Source organism: Hesperophylax consimilis, chromosome 19 (assembly GCF_061612785.1).
Source record: "Hesperophylax consimilis isolate HC1 chromosome 19, BYU_Hcon_1.0, whole genome shotgun sequence".
NCBI lineage: Eukaryota > Metazoa > Arthropoda > Insecta > Trichoptera > Limnephilidae > Hesperophylax > Hesperophylax consimilis.
This window is the reverse complement of record NC_142854.1, coordinates 2,636,844-2,655,640: the sequence shown is the minus strand read 5'-3', so window position 1 is coordinate 2,655,640 and position 18,797 is coordinate 2,636,844. Positions and strand designations below refer to the sequence as shown.

Here is an 18,797-nt window from a genome sequence, read left to right as displayed (position 1 = left end):
TGCTCAATATATAATAAAAAGGTATGTGTAATATATATATGTATACTTTGTAATATAATTGTTTTTAAAAAGGTAAAAATGTAATTAACATAGTACAAGCAAAATAAATTACTCAACGACGCGATTTTTTCATATAATTTAATACGCAAATAATTGTGGGCTTAATACACCCCTGAATTAGAGACAAGCCCAAAAAAATAACCCGTTCTTCTGAAGTTTTTTGCGATTATCAAGTAAAAACGCGTGATTTTAACCAACACATCAATAATTATCATGTGCAAGGCTCGTGCCATGTCATATTGTTTATATGTATTCGTTAAAAGTGTACCACACACTGCATGACGGTATGATTAGGAGTGTTTGAAAGATGACGTCAGAACGTCTGGCACCGAGGACTTGTCAACAAATTGCCTTCTTACGGACTTCCCGCATCCCTGTGTACGTGGATTGCTGACTTTTTAAGGGATAGGTCGATTCAGGCAGTTGCTGACGGTTTCACCTCTTCCTCACACTATAAATACTGGCGTCCCACAGGGATCGGTTCTGTCTCCGACTTTGTTTTTGTTGCACATCAATGACCTTTTGACATGTGCACCGATTCATTGCTACGCGGATGACAGTACAGTTCATGATAGCTTTTTGTTTGACAAGCCCCCACAGGGCACACACATTTCAACGTCTCGGAGGGCTTTGAAGCAGAGAATGGACGGTTATCTCGAGAGTATTTCCTGCTGGGGTAAAAATAATCTCGTCGAATTTAATGTTTCAAAGACCCAGTCCTGTCTGATTACGTCTAAAAGGGATCCAAATGATAATCTAGTCTCCTTCAACGGAAGCAATCTTCCGAACAGGCCTTCCATTGATATGCTTGGTGTAACTATAAGTGACCAGCTCAGGTACGGAGGCTCCATCGAAGCCAGAGTAAAGTTGGCCTCTCAGAAGTTGAGCGTACTGTACAGGGCCCGCAGATACTTTAATAGTACACAACTGCTGACCCTGTACAAATCGCAAGTGCGCCCTACTGTCAAATTTGGCAGCCATCTCTGGTCCGGAGCCCCTAAATACCTGAAAAAAACCCTTGACTCTGTGCAAAAACGGGCGGTCCGTTTGATAGATTCCCCAATCTTAACAAACGGACTGCAATCTTTAGAGCACAGGCGTCAGGTAGGTATGCTGTCCTTGTTCTATCGGTATTACAATGGAAGATGCTCTGAGGAACTAGCGTCATTGATCCCTTCGGCACCGGTGCGTAGTCGGGATACACACCAAACGCGCGCCCAACATTTGTACACGGTTGACATTTGTCACATGAGAACGGGTCGCTTCTACGATTCGTTCTTAAGTTCAACAGCTCGGCTGTGGAACGAACTGCCGGCCTCTGTGTTTCCTCCCTCCTACAACATAGGACTCTTCAAGACCCATGTTCACTCCTTCCTCTCAACAAAAAGACCCTCCACACAGCATCCCCAAAGATGACAATGGGCTGCCTTCAAGCTATCTGTAAGGTACTTGTATTTTTTTTGTATTCAGATAGCTTATTACATTTTCTAAAATAAAGTCCGCGATAGGTACAATCTAAAATATTTGGAACCGGGTTATTTTTGTGATTGAAAAAATGAACTTGCTCAGCCATAGCTGGGAAGCAAAATAAGTAAACTCTAGACCAACAAAAGGCAAAACGCAATGCACAGTGCCCATTTCTCATTGTGACACAATGCGTGGGCCTTTTCATAAACCAAAATTGTGTTGGGGTTATTTTTCAATGGATATGCCGTGTCTAGTCTAATATTAGTCTATGGTTCCCGTGGATCGTGGTGTGTTAGTGGTGTCACGAAAAAAAAGTCGTCCCAATATGAAAACCGTCATAAATGTATACGTACCTTTTCATTTAAAAGTGTCTTTGATTCGTGTTTGTCTGGCAGGTACATTCATATAAATGAATACCAATAATTCAGGGCTGTCAATTAGAGATTTAATAATTTTGAATAAAAAATATATTAGTTTTAATTATTCTATCTGATAGTTTGAGAAGTCTGGTTTCGCAAGTTATCATAATTTACAAATTCTAAAGAAATATTCATTTTAAAATTGAAATACTGTTATAAAAAATTTCAAATTTTAATTTTTAATTTTAAAATTTTATTTTTAAATTTTAAATTGATATACTGTTTACTGAAAGTTAGATATTAATATTATTTAGGTATGTTATTATGACCTTTTTGTAACTATATTTCTGTGAAATTATTACCAACCAGTCTATGTACAAGTGAGTATCTAAATGACTCAGTCCTGATATTGTTAGGAATTTTGATCGAGTAGTTCTAGTTGGTATGTTGAAGGTAATTAGGCTTAATAAATCAGGACTGTCTTTAATACCATTAACAATTTTAAAAATAATAAATTTTATGTTAATTAACATTTTTTTTATTTTCCATTGCAGCGTTGATAATCTGTGGACACACTTTGATTTGGTATATTCCCCGACCTGGACAAGAATTGGTCCTTACATTATTGGGATTGCCGGGGTTGCTTCCTTCAATATGTCAATGGTAAACTGCCTATCAATAAGGTACGTTCTTATTTTAAGTGTAGTCATACAAAATTTGTTGATGTGGTGCAACTCTTCGAAAATTGGTCGCCTCTAGGAAACTCATGCTGGTCTCCCTTGAGTTTTGAATATAGTTCGTTGGTGTGCCTTGTCTGTCAGACAACATTTTGGCACAGCATCAGCATTAGCTTGGGAGACAAAGGAGTGCAGAAACACCTAGGCTTAGGTATAAGCAACTGTTGGGAAATAGCAGGAAAGTAGAAGTTTATCACTAGAATAGCACCAGTGGTAATGTTAATTATACAAACTATACTGAATGATCCCGTGCACGATTGGAGAACGCTCGCATTCAATTAAATACGAGTTTAGAAGGAGAATTATCGTAACAAACCTGCCTCCTATTGAAATACGCGCCCGGAAAGGCCGAGGGCCGTGAGCTCAATTCAATTTTTTCGATTTTTCCGTTTCTTATTTTCGTTTGAGAGTCGCCTATATTATCTTCAATGATTAAATATTACAATTTGAGGTTTTACTCGTTGAGTTATTGCAAAGAATATATAAATAATATACTGTTGAAAACTAATATACGTGGCTCCATTGCAGATAGGAGTGACTCTATGCTGGGTGGTTGGGGTGGGCCTGGGGACGAGCATGATGTTTGGCTTTGCAGACAAGGACATGAGCCTACTGTCCAGTGCACTGTACATGGGCCTCAGTAGGACTGTCTGGGCCATCAGCACTGTGTGGCTCATGCTGGCCTGCCTCTCCGGAAACGGTGGTGAGTTTCGCAAATCGTTTGGAAGGGTATCAAAATAAGGTTAAATGCAGGAAACTCTATTAATAGAAGACTAAACAAAGTTGGATCCGATAAAAAATTGCCAAAAGAAGCGAAGCCAGCAGTCCCTAATCACTAAATACTGATAGTGAGATTACTGATAAATACCAGCCCGAATTTACGAGTATGGCAGTGAGGCATGGAACTAGAGTCAAAGTAGACTTCTGTAGAAATGAGATTCTTGTGTTGTAAAACCATGTTAAAAAGTGGAGATTTATTGTAAGCGTAATGAGTAAGATTAAGAAATTGACGCTTATGTAGTTTGGGCAGGTGAAGTGAATGACCGTAGAAAGGAGTGAAAGGAGAATATTTATGTGAATTAAATATTTGAGTCGAGAGTCAGAATAACAGTATAATATTTTGTATTAGTCGACGCATTCATGTGGATGAAGCAAGTAGGATCTGCCAAGACAAAGTTGTGCAGTCTATCCCCCTGCCTAACTGTACAAAAAAACCTTAGTGGTTGGTTGATTATCCTTTTTAATAAGTATATATGTTTTCAGGTTTCATAAACAGTTTCCTGTCTCACAGCTTCTGGATTCCTCTTGGGAAAGCCTCTTACTGTGTGTACCTCATCAACCCCATGGTCATAAAGGTCATCGTCAGCTACACCGACAAAGCTTGGGAGTTTGGATTGCCTACTATGGTGAGCTTCAATGTGTTTATAATCAAAAGAATAACTATCACATCTTGTCTTATTTGGGTTCCTGTCCGGGGCTACTTTAGCCGCTCCAGTCCATTGCTTTCCAACTTTGCCTAGGGAGGCCTACTGGATGTCTTTCCTCTGGAACTGCTGCCAGTGTTTCATGTAAAAGTCGGTCATCTAGCATTCAGATCCAAACCTCTTTATGAACAGTAAATCAAAGGTCTCTTTTAGGCAGCTTGGACCCAGGAACGTTCTCCCTTGTTTATCATAAATATTCAAATCACTTCACAACCGTTAAACGGTGTTTTTTTACACATTGTACAAACACTGTACACTATCTATGTCGAATTATTAATAATAACAAAATGTCTCGCTATATTGCATTTTTCAGACTTATGCGCATCGCTACTTTTACATGCGCGCAATGTACGTCAGTTTCCCGCGAATGACGGTGTTGATTTCTCAATTGTGGTTAAAATCATGTTTTTTACAATAATTTCTATTCTAATGTCCAATTTTCTATTATATTAGTATAATTCAATATATTTAATATGATCTGTGTTATTTTTCGTCAGTTTCCAGCAATAAACAATGTCATATTGTGAAAAATATAATTTCATCTTATCGGAAAAAGCGAGGTTATTTAGAAATTATTCACTTTTACCTCGTGAATTTAATAAAACTGAAAGTGATATTGTGTTAAATGCCTTATTCATGTGTAGGTAAATGCTAGTTTAAAAAATCAATATTTATATTGAGAAAAATTGATCCAAAATATCCATTTTATTTTTGTTTTTCTCTGCGAATTATGATTATAATTTTCAATTGCATGAACGAGATAAAAAGTACATGACGGTTTTCCTGCAAAATCCTTAAATAAAGAGACTATTTTTTTAGAATCTTTGAATCTCGGAAATTTTTCCATATTTTGATTATTAATTTTTATTTTAACCTTTTTTCAACTCTTTTATGTTTGAAATTAAAATATTTCAATTTTTAAACATTAAAGTAGGTATACACGGTGTCTGGAAACTCGTAGTACAAGGGGAAACTGGAGAATCTACACCACATGGGGAACCCAAATAAACATAAAGTTTTTTGATTTGAGCATTTTCATCAAAAAAAAAAAAAAAACATTAGTGGTCGAAATTTGTGTATTTTAATATGCGTTATTATTGTTTTGATAGTGATACTTAAAGATTGTTGGAAAGTTGTTGTGAGTGTTTGAAAACAGTTGTACGTTTTTGATGTTTTGATTTTGAGACTTATCATCGAGCCTTCAACGAGGTAAAAATGAACTCCGACATGATTAAAATAGTGCGATAACACAGGCCTGCAAATTGACACTTTTTGATAGTTTTTTTCACCGTAATGGGTGAATCGTATGTATTTTGGTGCGCTGAGTCCAAATATGCCCTCAGTTTTTCTCCAGCACGTAGGGATTTTCCGCAAAATGAAAATGAAAGTTATGCAAAACCCGCAGTACATATAGGTAAAAATGCTTTTTGAAATGAAAAATAAATATATATTACTAGTGGTTTATTTACATTTTTAAATACAATTTGATAAAAATAATATGTATATACAATAAGGATTTATAATTCTTTATAAAATTTACATCTTTTTCCCTCAAAACTCCGTTTTGAGCTTTTCCGTTTGTGTGGGATGTCTGGAAGTTCTCTATGGAGCATCCAACAGTAGTCTCCCATCATATTCACATCCCATCGTCCTTGGTACTGGAATACCGGGTCCATGAGGCACAGGTCGAAGTGCAGATTCCATGTTTGGGTAACATATATCTTTTTTTATTTTTAGAATTATACCCTTGTATGTTGCAAGAACAAAAGTAGCAGTCATCACCGTGGTTTCTCGGCTCTCTCCAAATCATAGGCACCCCAAAAGGAAAAGATTTCGCCTTTCCTTTAGACCACTTGCGAAGTCCTTCAACACAGCCTGAAAACACTCCATGAGGGGCCCAAGATTTTTCTTGATCTCCAATCTTCACACCAAAATAGGCAAAGTACACTTTTTTAATAAACTCCGTAATACTTCGAGTTTGTTTTTTTAATACAAGTTCGCCACAAATGTAACAGAAACTATGAGGATTATTAACACAAGCTCTTGAAGACATTTTGAAAGACACTTTAAGAATGTTTAATTTGAAATGAACAAATCGAAGGACAACGAGGGGTATATATAGGACAATGGGAAAATCCAGGTTTTACCATCTTAGTCACTAAGCAAGACACCTTTCTACTGGGTTTCCATGATTCATACGCTGACTAATACTGTTAAATATACTAATTTTTATCATATTTCATAGTTTCTGATATAAAACTATAAAGCCGAATAGGAAAAACAACTTTTTTCGGCATATTCATAAATATACGCCTTAAGGTAGGCAATCCCGCAGAAAAATGCATTTTGCGGAAAATTCTTACGTGCTGGAAAAAAACTGGGGGCATTTCTGAACTCAGCGTACTAAAATACATAAGAATCACCTATTATTTTAAAGAAAGCAATTTGGTCGCAGGCCTGTGTAATCAATCATCAGACGGACCCAACTGTGCTTGGAAGTTTAAACATTTAAAATAATTTATGTGACGTGTTTGTGTGTTTGAATTGGAGATCGGAACATTGCTACATATTGTGAGTACCTACCAATGCTAAAAATAATCTCTATCCGTTGCGTTGGCGTCTCAGATCGAATGACGAAAAAAATTTTACCCTGAAATAGCCGGAAAATATTTTTATTTTTTTTTGAAAATGCTCAAAATTTTTTTGTAAACATTCACAAAAAATACGGCCACCTGCGGCGTCCCATAAACAAAAACTAATGAGCTACTTACAATTTAACAGAAATAGAACATCAGCTTATCGTGCGTCTCTTTCCTTCATATGTGAGTTGAACCCAGCACACTAGAAAAAGCTATATTTTTCGAATATGTCAGAGATAGGTATGGATTTTAGAATAACAGATGTTTTAACCCTGCAGAGCAGAAATATTTTATGAGTACACCGGATTAAATGAAGGGTGATTTCAAAATAATGCTTTAAATCCGGGTTTCTTTATTTGTTTTACTTTTAAATAGTTTTAATTAGTTGGGTACTTTGATCTTCAGTAATAATTCATAAGAATTTGATAAAAAAAAATCAACTTCTGGCTCGATTTACTCGAAAACGAAAGCTCAAATCAAAAAAAAATATACTACAAAATCGACTCCAAATGTGATGTAGATTCATTAGTTTCCCGCTTGTACTACGAGTTTCCGGACACCGTGTATTTATTTCAAATATAAAAATCTAATATGTAATTTTCTCTTGTTTCTTAAATAGTATTTATTTTTAGGACACCTTTAAAATGAATAAATATATAGAAATATTATAAAAACTACCTTTACATTATTATTATTTCAAGAATAATACTACTTTTACTGGATAAGCAATATATATTCTATATGTCATCTTTAGGGATACTGTGTGGAGGGTCTTTTTAAGGAAAGGAAAGAGAGAAGAAAAGTTATGAGAGGTGGGTAGGAATCTTGGGGTCAGTGTGTCCAGGAGTGACGGATGTTTGAATCCCGCTGCGGTGCCGGACGATGGGTCTAGAGACCAGCTGGAGAGATCAAAGGGTCTCCCGATCCGGCCCGCCACGCAGGTGGTGTGCAGGCGCATCCGCGGCCAATATCTTAACAAACTGGATAATTAGTTAATACCGGAGAGAATGCTGCCCACCGCTTGCCGCAGCTCTACGGTCAATTCTAGACTAGAAGCAGTTACCAACTCGATTTCTTTAATGTTAACATTTCTACGTATCTTTAAAATTTAAAGTTTAAAATGTATTTGTTTCTAGGTTGTGAACGGGCTGGGTTATGTATCGCTATGTTTCATCATTGCTTTCGCTTTCTCCATTCTGTTTGAGGCCCCATTCTTTGAACTGAAAAAAATGCTGCTGGGAGATAAATACAAGGTCAAGGAGGTGAAACTTTCAGACAATTCTCTGAAAAAAAATAAATAATAAAATTGATGTATTATAAAAAATATGTATATAATAAAATACTTTGCATAATGTTGAATTTCTCATTTTCTTACAATTACATCAGCGGCAGTTCTTCGTGGTGAATTCTTCTTTAAGAATGAATCCCACCAGATATTCCCGAAACCTGCAAAATGAAAAAAAAATGTTGAATATTTGTCGTCATCAAAGTGAATGAATTTTTTAATATTAAAGTAATTTACATTTGCAGAAATATAATATTTATATTTATTTGGAATTTTTGTTCGGTCTGAGGCTCAAAATTTGAACTGTAGAAATTTTAAAGGTGACCGATTATCCGTAAACTACCCGTCGATATATGTACTCAACACACCTAAGGCGAGACAATACCCTAAAATAAAGCCAGAATATTAACGACGTAAGTCCCTCAGGAAGTTAGTAATTCATCGTCTAGAAAAATTACATCTGATGATTATATCTAATTTTACAGTTGAAAAAAGTTTTATTAAATTTTCAAAGCGTTTTACATAAAATATTTTAAAGGTAAGGTTCTGTATTTATTAATCTGACATAAAAATAACATACATCCGTAGAGATCCCTTTAGAAATATTTTTTGGATTTTAGTAATACGTTCATCAGAAATAATTAAAATGTGAGCGTCGAGCAAATCTCTGCTATTAGAGTTTTATGTCTCCTTAATGCACAATATGTTTCCCATCTAACATAACTTATTATTATTATTTTGGGGATCTGGTGAGGAGACACAATGAACGATTCATGTTGAAGATCACAGTGTTTTTTATTGGGCAGGATGCAGCATGGGAGATGACTTCGGGACCGATGGCGATAACACCGGATGCAGGCGGTGAAGTGGTCTAGGTGGTAGTTGGCGACGGCGCGTTGAGACAGGACTCGTGGATGTGTCAGGAACTGGTGAAGACCATGGGTCTTCCGGGTGCTCCAGTGCTGAACAAGGTAGCCGAAGATACGAAGGATCTAGTCGGCGGTTGAGCGAGATATGCAGGCCGGCGAGGATGTCGCGGGCCGATGCGCAGACCGGCGAGGATGCCGCGGGGTCTAGGCTCGTGGATGTAGCGCTGCCCATGAATACTGAAGACAGGGCGCTGTGATGATCCCGTAGGAGTCCATGGATGACCAGTGCAGAGCCGGGTGTATGTATCGGAGGTCCGAGGTGCGGTGAGTGACGCGCAGGGGGGTCACTCGCAAGACCGCAAACTTTTGACTGACTAATAACTGACCGACTGACTTGCTGCGTCGTGCCGGTTTATATAACCAAGCCGACGGCGGAAGTAGCTTCGCGAGACCGCTGGTAAACTGCCGACTACTCGCTGAATCTCGATGTTTCGGTGGCGCTGAAATTAAGCCTAGGCAGTTGCCTAGAACCTTCTGGTGGATGCGCGTAATGTACCTAGTCAAACTCGCAATTGTATTGAAGTAGGTAGTTCGTTCAGCGGCAAGTAGCAGGTATTATTCTAGGAGCGTCTTTCATTATTATTGTTATTCTACTGCTAAAAAACTTGAACAGGTCTATACATGTTTTTTTTGTTATTTGTTTTTGGGGTGTTATGCCGTGTTGCGCTAACTCAACCTTTGGTTAACCTTTTGGGTTTTTAACCTTTGGTTAAAGAAGGAGTTAGCGCAACACGGCATAACACCCCAAAAACAAATAACAAAAATACTTTTGGCCGTGAAAATCTTAAATCATATTAGGTCTATACATGGTTTTAAAACTACCTAACAGACAGAATTCAACAAACTCTAATTTACTATGACAAAATACATGGAAGCAGCAATATCTATGAATTATGGTAGGCCTCAAAGAAGTGTACTAGAACCCGAAAATGAATGTTGAAATTTGATGAATTGTTCAAATTCTGTGAAACAACTTATTTTTTAAATTAATGTTATGATATCTCCGTTGCTACTAACCTGCTACTCTACCACAACTATATTACGGAATCTTTTTCCAACAAAAAACAAGTGGGCAGTATCTATACAGACTTTTCAAAAGCTTTCGACAAAGTATCCCACAAATTATTGCTTAGTAAACTGTATGCATTGGGAGTAAGAGGCAAGTTGTTGGATTGGTTCTCGAGTTACTTGTCTAACAGAATTTTATTTGTCAACATTAAATATTCCAAATCTAAGTTATTTCATGCAACTAGTGGCCTACCGCAAGGGAGTCACCTCGGCCCCATTCTCTTTCTTATATTTATAAATGACTACATCAATTGTTTTGACGATGTAGAAGTTCTGCTTTTTGCCGATGACATCAAATTATACAAAAGAATATCTAATATAAGCGATTGCCTAATCTTACAGTCAAACATTGGAAAATTACATAATTGGTGTACAGCTAACAACTTATTCCTCAATATTAATAAATGTAAGACGTTAACGTTTTGTCGAACAAAGACCCCACTATTATTCACATACACAATAGCAAGCGAAATTTTATATAATAGTCAACGAAATTCGGCACCTTGGAGTTATACTGGGATTTATAATCAGAACCATCAAAGACTTCGACTTGTTGGAGGTTATAAAAATCGTGTATCTCTCCCTAGTACGCAGCTTGTTAGAATACAATTCAATAGTGTGGTCCCCATACTACCAGATTCATATATAAAATATTGAACGTGTGCAGCACAAATTTTTACGATTTATTAACTTCAAATTACACATACCTATTCAACGCATAAACTATACATTCTTACTAAACACACTTAAAATACATTCCCTAGAAAACAGAAGAAAAATAAATGACCTAAATTTTTTATTTAAGATTATTAACTCCAAAGTAGACTGTTAACTCCTGCAATTCATAGATTTCAGAGTACCTACTCGAGCAACTAGGTAATATAGATCATTCTGTACCTATTTTTCCCTTTCACACACTTGGAAACAAATTCTCAAATATCGACATATTTAATATAAGTTTGCCTGTGTTCACGAGATACGTAAATGACATTTTTATGTAGCATAATTAAAGAGCGATTGCGTATTTTTGTTGTTTTCATGTAGATATGTTGTGAACTAAAACAAATTTGTTATTTTTGTCTTGATGTTTTAAAAACTAAAACGTTCTGTTGTCACTCTTTTATGCAGTAAATTATGTAAAATAAGTATAATGTAAAAGCCCGGCAGTGCGTTCAAATTAATAAATAAATAAATTAGTTAAGTTATGAGTTTTCAAAGTAAGCATTTGAAAATGGAATGCAATTGCGTCTCGAGACATCAACAATTCGAACCGCACTTTAAAAGTACTGCCGGGCATGTACCGTGACGTATACAAATATTAAAGTTTTAGCGGCTTATTCGGTATTTTGCAAAATTTTAAAAAGTGCTATCTTCAGCATGCTCTAATTAATATAATAACTTTTGCACATCTAATGAATTTTTTTTTTTCAATTAATTAAGTCTTTACTTAAAATCAATTAGCTGTGAACTTTTGCCGTTAGTTTTAGGATTATTCCAACGTTTTATTTAAATCGCATTTCCCCTCAATACATTTTTTTAGTACGAAAGTGAATGCTTTTCAAGATCGTTTTATTGGGAAATGTAGCTATTTAAGAAAGGAAAAACAAATATTTGTCGCATCAGACATTTTTTACTTGATTATTTTATGACGTACAAAAAACAGTTCATTACCTCCCCCTTTCCCAGGAAGGGCCGGTAAATTGATCCACAATTTATAGCAGCTTGCCTAAGTCAAATCATATATTACGCCATCTACATTTTTAACTAACAACGCATATTTTTTTGTATTTCATATATTTTCAGAGCTATTATATCATAAAAAGAATTCAAATTTTGATTTTGTCGCATGAAATTCTTCATTGCCTTCCGCGAAAGCGGCGATTCCAATTTTCACTGTCTCAAAACCGCCAAACACGTAAATTTGAACGAAACGGCGGAATGACCATTTAGTTCGATGGCACGTTGGATATTATCTACCCAAAAATGACACCGATAGTCAGGAGTTTATGGTAGAACCATAGACATGTGAATATTAGTAGACCTGCCCTAAGTGATTAAAAGCGTATTATTCCCCACTCCCCATACCGGTTCCATTGGAGCCGGCTGGCCTGCGTATGGCCTCCCGTGAATCTTGAGAATGTGACGTCATCATTCTTGTGCGAACTAGCGTCAAGCTATGTTCGAGTTCATTTTACGAAATAACACGGCAAAATGGTGGCTTGCGCTATAAAAACTTGTAAAAATAGAAGTGAAAAAGAGAATAAACCCAATTGTCGTATTACATTCCATAGGTAAGCATTATTTTACTTTGTTTTAAGCTTATTCACATCGTATAATATGGATCAGTTTTAGAAACATATACTATCACGCGATGGACGCGAAACACAAAGCCGTGCACAAGAATCAGGGATGTGCCTTCGCCTTTTGCGCTTTGATAAAATACATAATAGTATCATTTGGAACTCCGTCGTATTAATAAAGGATAATAAACCAATCATTTTTAAATCTATTCCACTTTAATGGCGTTATTACTAAACGAGTTTTGAATTTTACACAACTCATAAACAACACTTAATATAGGATAAATGGTGAAATTTGAAAAATTGGTATGTTTGGAAGTAAAATGTAGATACAGTGAGCATGTTTGGAATGAAAAATGTATGTGTCATTTTGCTGTCCGATGATATTTTTTTATCTATTAAAATTGAAAATATTATATTTTTCTATCGCACGTCGCCACCGATCATATATTATCTTTGGATCATACTATCACACGTTGCAACGGACCACGTGTTAGGTACGCGCTTGTTTCGTATGTACGGTACTGCTGGAACGAGAAGGAGTGCATAACACGTAATGCGCTAGGTTATACCGAGTGGCAATGTGTGATAGAAAATCATGTTTTTTGTTTTTAATTGAAAAAGGACGGCAAAATGATTTCCAAATTTTTACTCCAAATACTCTTAGGAATCGCTGGTAAAAGCTGTGTGTATATAATTTCATTTGTTTTTTTAGTTGTTTTACATTTCTATTATCTTCTTAAAAGTGAAATTTTATATATTTTCTTAAAGATTTCAATATTTTATTATTAATAGGAACAGAGCGGTTGTAACAGCCCTCCAACATTGGTCGAATGTAGCGATTCTCAAGTGTGCGCATCGTTGTTACTGGGAAGTAATTATGAACATTTATAAAAGTGTCTTCTAAATACGTCAACAAAATATTCGACTCTGAAAATAGAATAAATTTACTTTGGCGAATTTGGACTTCGCAAATTTGTTCATAACGTGGCGAGTAATTTCCGGTCCCATGTAAAACTGTCTATTCATTCAAAAGCAGATTTTACTTTTACGAACTAAATGGTGATATTATAATGCGAGATGCCTATAAACTGTCAGATTGATTTATTGACGAATCACAGTCAGCTTTCCCCTCTGCGTCCCGCAACTGATGGTTTTACCCCTCACCTTTAGGTTCTAGTCTATTAATATTCATATGTCTGTGGGTAGAACGATATTTTAAAAATCTTATAACCCCAAGCATTCACTTGGTTGAAGTGGCCCATCGGATAGGATTTTTACGGTCTTCGCTAGGACTGTAACTGGTGGAAGTTTATTGACATCTAAAGTCCAAAACAACAAAAATACGGTAGATATTTTATATAGGTAAATATTGTATCTTCGGTTTCTTGCATTATTTAATTATTTAAGTAGGGGGCTAGTTTATCAACTCTGTGTTGAATGACACTTGAAAGTGTGAACACCCTGATCAAGTTTTTAGCTGAGCGACTAAAGTCGAAAGCCAGTCGTCTTTTGTTGTTCAAGTATATGTTCAATCGTTCGAGTTTTACACCGAAACGACACGTGTGAACTATTGTTACAACTCACTTGCGATTTTTAGTTCCTTTCGTCCTTTAGCGAAAGAAGACGTTTTATTTATGAACATTATATTACAAAAGCAAGAAATATGAAAAAATTTAAATCTGAATAATATAATATTATTTACGAAATGGGACATAAAAAATAAAATAAACAATCAGAACCATGAACTGCAAGGATTTAAGATTAGCATTTCCAGATAGTATATTTATTTCCAGAGTCCAAAATACTTTTAGTATCACCCTTGGTGTAAGAATGCCATTCAGAATTGAAATGTTGATTGAAATGGCTTTGGTCGTGTTTTGTGACCAGATCTGAATAGCCTGGTACTTCTATACCTTCCTCTTCCTCATCTCTTTCCCCTCCCCAATACATTCAGCCTCACAATATACCCCAATTGAGAATACCATAGTCTTACTGGCTCCAGACGGTAGGGAACAGTTTGTAAGATAATTGATTTTTAGTTATTATTATTTTTTTTTTTTTGTTTAGCAGAAAAAAAAGTATTGAAATCAAAAAAAGTGAAAACAAAAAAGTCGTGTTAGTATGCAAAATAACACTTGTTTTCAACTTGACAACCTACTTCAAGAAACATCCATTTATTTCGGGGAGATGGTAAAAGATGCAATAAAGTTCCATTTTTCTAAATCGCGTTCTGTATATGTACTGCTCATGTTTACATTTCTCCGACTTAAATTGTCGTTTCCAGTAGTAAGTAATGTTGAAATCAAATAATTTTATTTATAAATAAACTATCTGACGTGTGCCTGGCGTTGCTGATACATATATACCACCGCAGACTTTTCTGTAGGCCTTTTTAAATAAAAAATAATGCATCGAGAAATTAATCTCATTTGCTTTAAAATATGTGTTTTGTTTTATTTGCAACTTTTTTTAATACAAACATATCATCAAAGTAACTTCATATTTTAACAAATTATTTTTTTGTACGCTGATGTTACAGGTAAGTCTCACAGACTCGCGTCATCAGTTAAAGGTTAAAACTGAAATCAGAAAGCCGCAAATGATATCACATTATTTTAGGAACAAAAATGTTGGAAGAAGCCCGAGAAAGACGTTAGCAATAGTGAAGCCTTGCGGGGTCCACATCGGTTCAACATCGTCGAAGTAATTCGTTATATCATTGATGAAAATGAGGAACGAAACCGGGCCCAGGTAACTGCCTTGTGGTAAGCCACTAGTCGCACAAAATGCTTTAGATAACAAAGATTTTATTTTAACAAATAGTTAACGACTCTATTTATATATCTAGCTATTACTAGTAAACCATTTAACTGTGTTATCTCTTATTCCTACGGCAAATAGTTTTTTTTATTAGTAGTTTATGGGATACTTTGTCGAAAGCTTTCGAAAAATCGGTATATATGCAGTCGACTTGTAATGAAAATGTTCCACGGACATTTTTCAAATATTTTATCGTACCAAGTCTAGTAAACATTATTGTTGTAAATAAAATTGTGCTAGTACAGGTTTAGAAACTTTCCTGTGTCTAACATTTCTCGTGCACGGTCATTTTCGCTTACGTTTGTGATGAGGCCACCGTCGTTGGATTTCCATTTTAGATTTGGCAGGTTGTAGTCTCCGACAATTTTTGAGTTGAGGAATTTTGATGAGAGATTTTCGAAGTCTTCACAGTGGTTTCTATATGTGTCAATATTGGAGAGTGGTGGTAGATAAGTGTTTCAATGATATTTTTTGAGTTGATTTAGTTAAATAAATGTTCAATATGAGAACTTGTATTTTACTGCTGTTTTATAATTCGTTAGTCCAAGTTCAGACGATTCTATTGCAGGGTCAAGCCAGGTTTCCGTAAGTACATATATGTCATGACGGTAGGGTAGAGGTGCTTGTTCGTCATTTAGCTTAGTTCATAGTCCACGGATGTTTTGGTAGTGTATTTGCAGTGTACCGATTGTTGACTATTTTGAGTGATGAAATTATGTATTTTATGTTTATGTCTTTTCCTCCATTAGGTCAGTAATAATGGTAAGTAATAGTAAGTAATTAGGTGCTTTTGTTGTGCCACGGTCGAGTCAGAGTAAATGCTTTCTAATGAGATTTTTTTTTCTTTGTATAGTTCTTGCTGTCTGGGAATCGTATAAATGGATTTTTATTGGTATTGGTTTATCGTTTTTATTTTTACCAAAAGTTTACTGGATGACATTATAAATAAAAATTTACAGCAGTTAAAGTTGGAAATAAATGTCGGTACTGACTATATTTATATAATATCCATATAATTGGCATAGGTGTTAGCTTTGTTGACTCCAGTCAGTTGGGAGAAAGGTTCAATCCTCAGTCAAACCAAAAACAAAGTTTTAAAAGACAAAAGTTCACAGTTAAGAGCTAGCCTCTGGGGAGGAAGGTTTAATCCTCAGTAAACTAAAAAAAATGTATTTTGTTTTTACGAGTTGTTTTTTTTCGCACTTTTGTTCACACTTTTGGCATTGGAAAAGGCTTGTGGCATTATGATGTATTCAATATAACCGATTTATAACAAATTAAAGCGGAAACGTTGTCAAAACTACCAGGTACAGCTATAGAGAGCTTCAAACGTATCCAATGATACACAAAGCACTCTTTTCAGGGTGAAATGCCTAAAACCAAAAAAAAAAAAGTATAGCATTGGCACAAAAGCTTAAACTAAAACAACTCGACACAATACCTCTAAGTACAAACAATACCTCTAATAACAAAATACTAAAGGCATCAAAGAGCAAAAGACTAAATAAAATCATTTCTTTGGCCTTAAATAAAACTAATTATTCGTCAATTTCAATAGAATTTTTTGTATTAAATCAAATAAACATGCCGTACAAATTGAAACGTTGCTGGAAATGGCTTTAGGTATGTGCTCCCCTCGCCTTTTATTTTACCTCCCACTACCTGCAGCCTCACAACTTATCTAATTATTGAGAATACCATAGTTACACTGGCTCCAGACGGGTGGAAGCAGTTAGGACTCCTGTGCAGTATTCTCGTTTTTTTAAATGCGTAAATATCGTATTTGTGATTGATCAACCTATAATAACTATAGGTTGTAACTATAAGGTATTGTAACTATAAGTGACCAGCTCAGGTACGGGGGCTAAAGTTGGCCTCTCAGAAGCTGGGCGTACTGTGCAGGGCCCGCGAATACTTTAATAGTACACAACTGCTGACCCTGTACAAATCGCAAGTGCGCCCTACTGTCGAATTTGGCAGCCATCTCTGGTCCGGAGCCCCTAAGTACCTGAAAAAAACCCTTGACTCTGTGCAAAAACGGGCGGTCGGTTTGATAGATTCCCCAATCTTAACAAACGGACTGCAATCTTTAGAGCACAGGCGTCAGGTATGTATGCTGTCCTTGTTCTATCGGTATTACAATGGAAGATGCTCTGAGGAACTAGCGTCATTGATCCCTTCGGCACCGGTGCGTAGTCGGGATACACGCCAAACGCGCGCCCAACATTTGTACACGGTTGACATATGTCACATGAGAACGGGTCACTTCTACGATTCGTTCTTAAGTTCAACAGCTCGGCTGTGAAACGAACTGCCGGCCTCTGTGTTTCCTCCCTCCTACAACATGGGACTCTTCAAGACCCATGTTCACTCCTTCCTCTCCACAAAAAGACCCTCCACACAGCATCCCCAAAGATGACATAGGCCCTGAGGGAAATTATTTTCTTCAGGGCCTCCTGTGTAGAGTTAGTATAAAAAAAAAATATAAAAAAAATAGCTGCCTTGAACGATAAAAACAGAAAAAATGTAGTGAACTTGTACATTTTTATAATGTTTTTTGCAGGTATGTCTAGTTTGTAAATTATTTCTGTTACAACAGTTTGGTCGTCTAGAATTTCGTCTGTAACTATTTACCTTACTACTGTCGGTCACCTTGCACAAATTTGTATTTTTTGATCAGTAATAAACTGGATTACCTCACAAATATTAATGTTGTTTTGACGGCTACCGCTGCCGAATTTTAGTTAATTGTTGCTACTTGGTCGTTCTTAAATTTATTACCAGGGTCAAGAAATACCTTGTTTATAGCGTTGACTGCCTTGCAGCGTTGGAGATAACCGATGTGAAATCCATTGCGAAAGTAAAAACATTTTTTCAATAGGCAATTTATGTCAAGTTTACTGGTTTTAACTCTACTGTCACAAGTTCAAATAGGTAGTATGTATATGTGATACTCAACTTGCCGAGTGTATTGCGTAAGTAATTTTTAGAGATGTGCAAAATGGGTACCCAAAACCATTTTAAATGCAAAATGGAAATGGGTCAAAACTTTTCCATTTGAAAATGCAAAATGGTTTTTAGAAAAGCATTTCAAATGCAAAATGCAAAATACCTATTTTCAAAATGCAAAATGGTTTCTCAGGTCAAACAATTAGAATTTTTATAGAATTTTTAAACAATGTTGTCATTTAATAATGGACATCAATGTAGAACAAACATATTACTGAATATAATATAACATATTATATAACATTTATAGAGAGCTATATATAACATATTAGTAAATCCAAAAATACCACGACTACAGATTATGAAACCACAAAAAAATTGCGCGGGACTAATGTTGCCAACGTAAAAAACAACTATCTAACTGCTATCTAACATTTAAGATTACAGCGTCATGGTCCCATGTTCGGTATTTGAATCAGTATTTTTTGTAATGGTATCACTAATTGCCAGGGCTTCTACCAGGGAGCAACTTGACAAGTGTAAATTATCTCTCATAGCGAGGTTGAGGACCGACTGATATTTGGGGCTTATTAAAAACAGATGAGTGGAGATAGTAGGAAGAATGTTGCAAAAAAGCATTTGAAATGCAAAATGCAAAATGGTTTTTAGAAAAGCATTTAAAATGCAAAATGGAAAA

The 18,797-nt window shown here is 35.8% G+C and overlaps 1 protein-coding gene across 1 annotated transcript; it reads left to right on the top strand.

Moving 5' to 3' along the window:
- The first annotated feature begins 2,440 nt into the window (after positions 1-2,440).
- Positions 2,441-8,098, top strand: LOC149414651 (nose resistant to fluoxetine protein 6-like). The gene is made up of 4 exons (XM_089643270.1): positions 2,441-2,569; positions 3,152-3,326; positions 3,887-4,029; positions 7,883-8,098. The coding sequence occupies exons 2-4, from the start codon at positions 3,200-3,202 to the stop codon at positions 8,045-8,047; spliced, it is 435 nt and encodes a 144-aa protein (XP_089499396.1). The 5' UTR covers positions 2,441-2,569; positions 3,152-3,199; the 3' UTR covers positions 8,048-8,098.
- Positions 8,099-18,797: the final 10,699 nt, after the last annotated feature.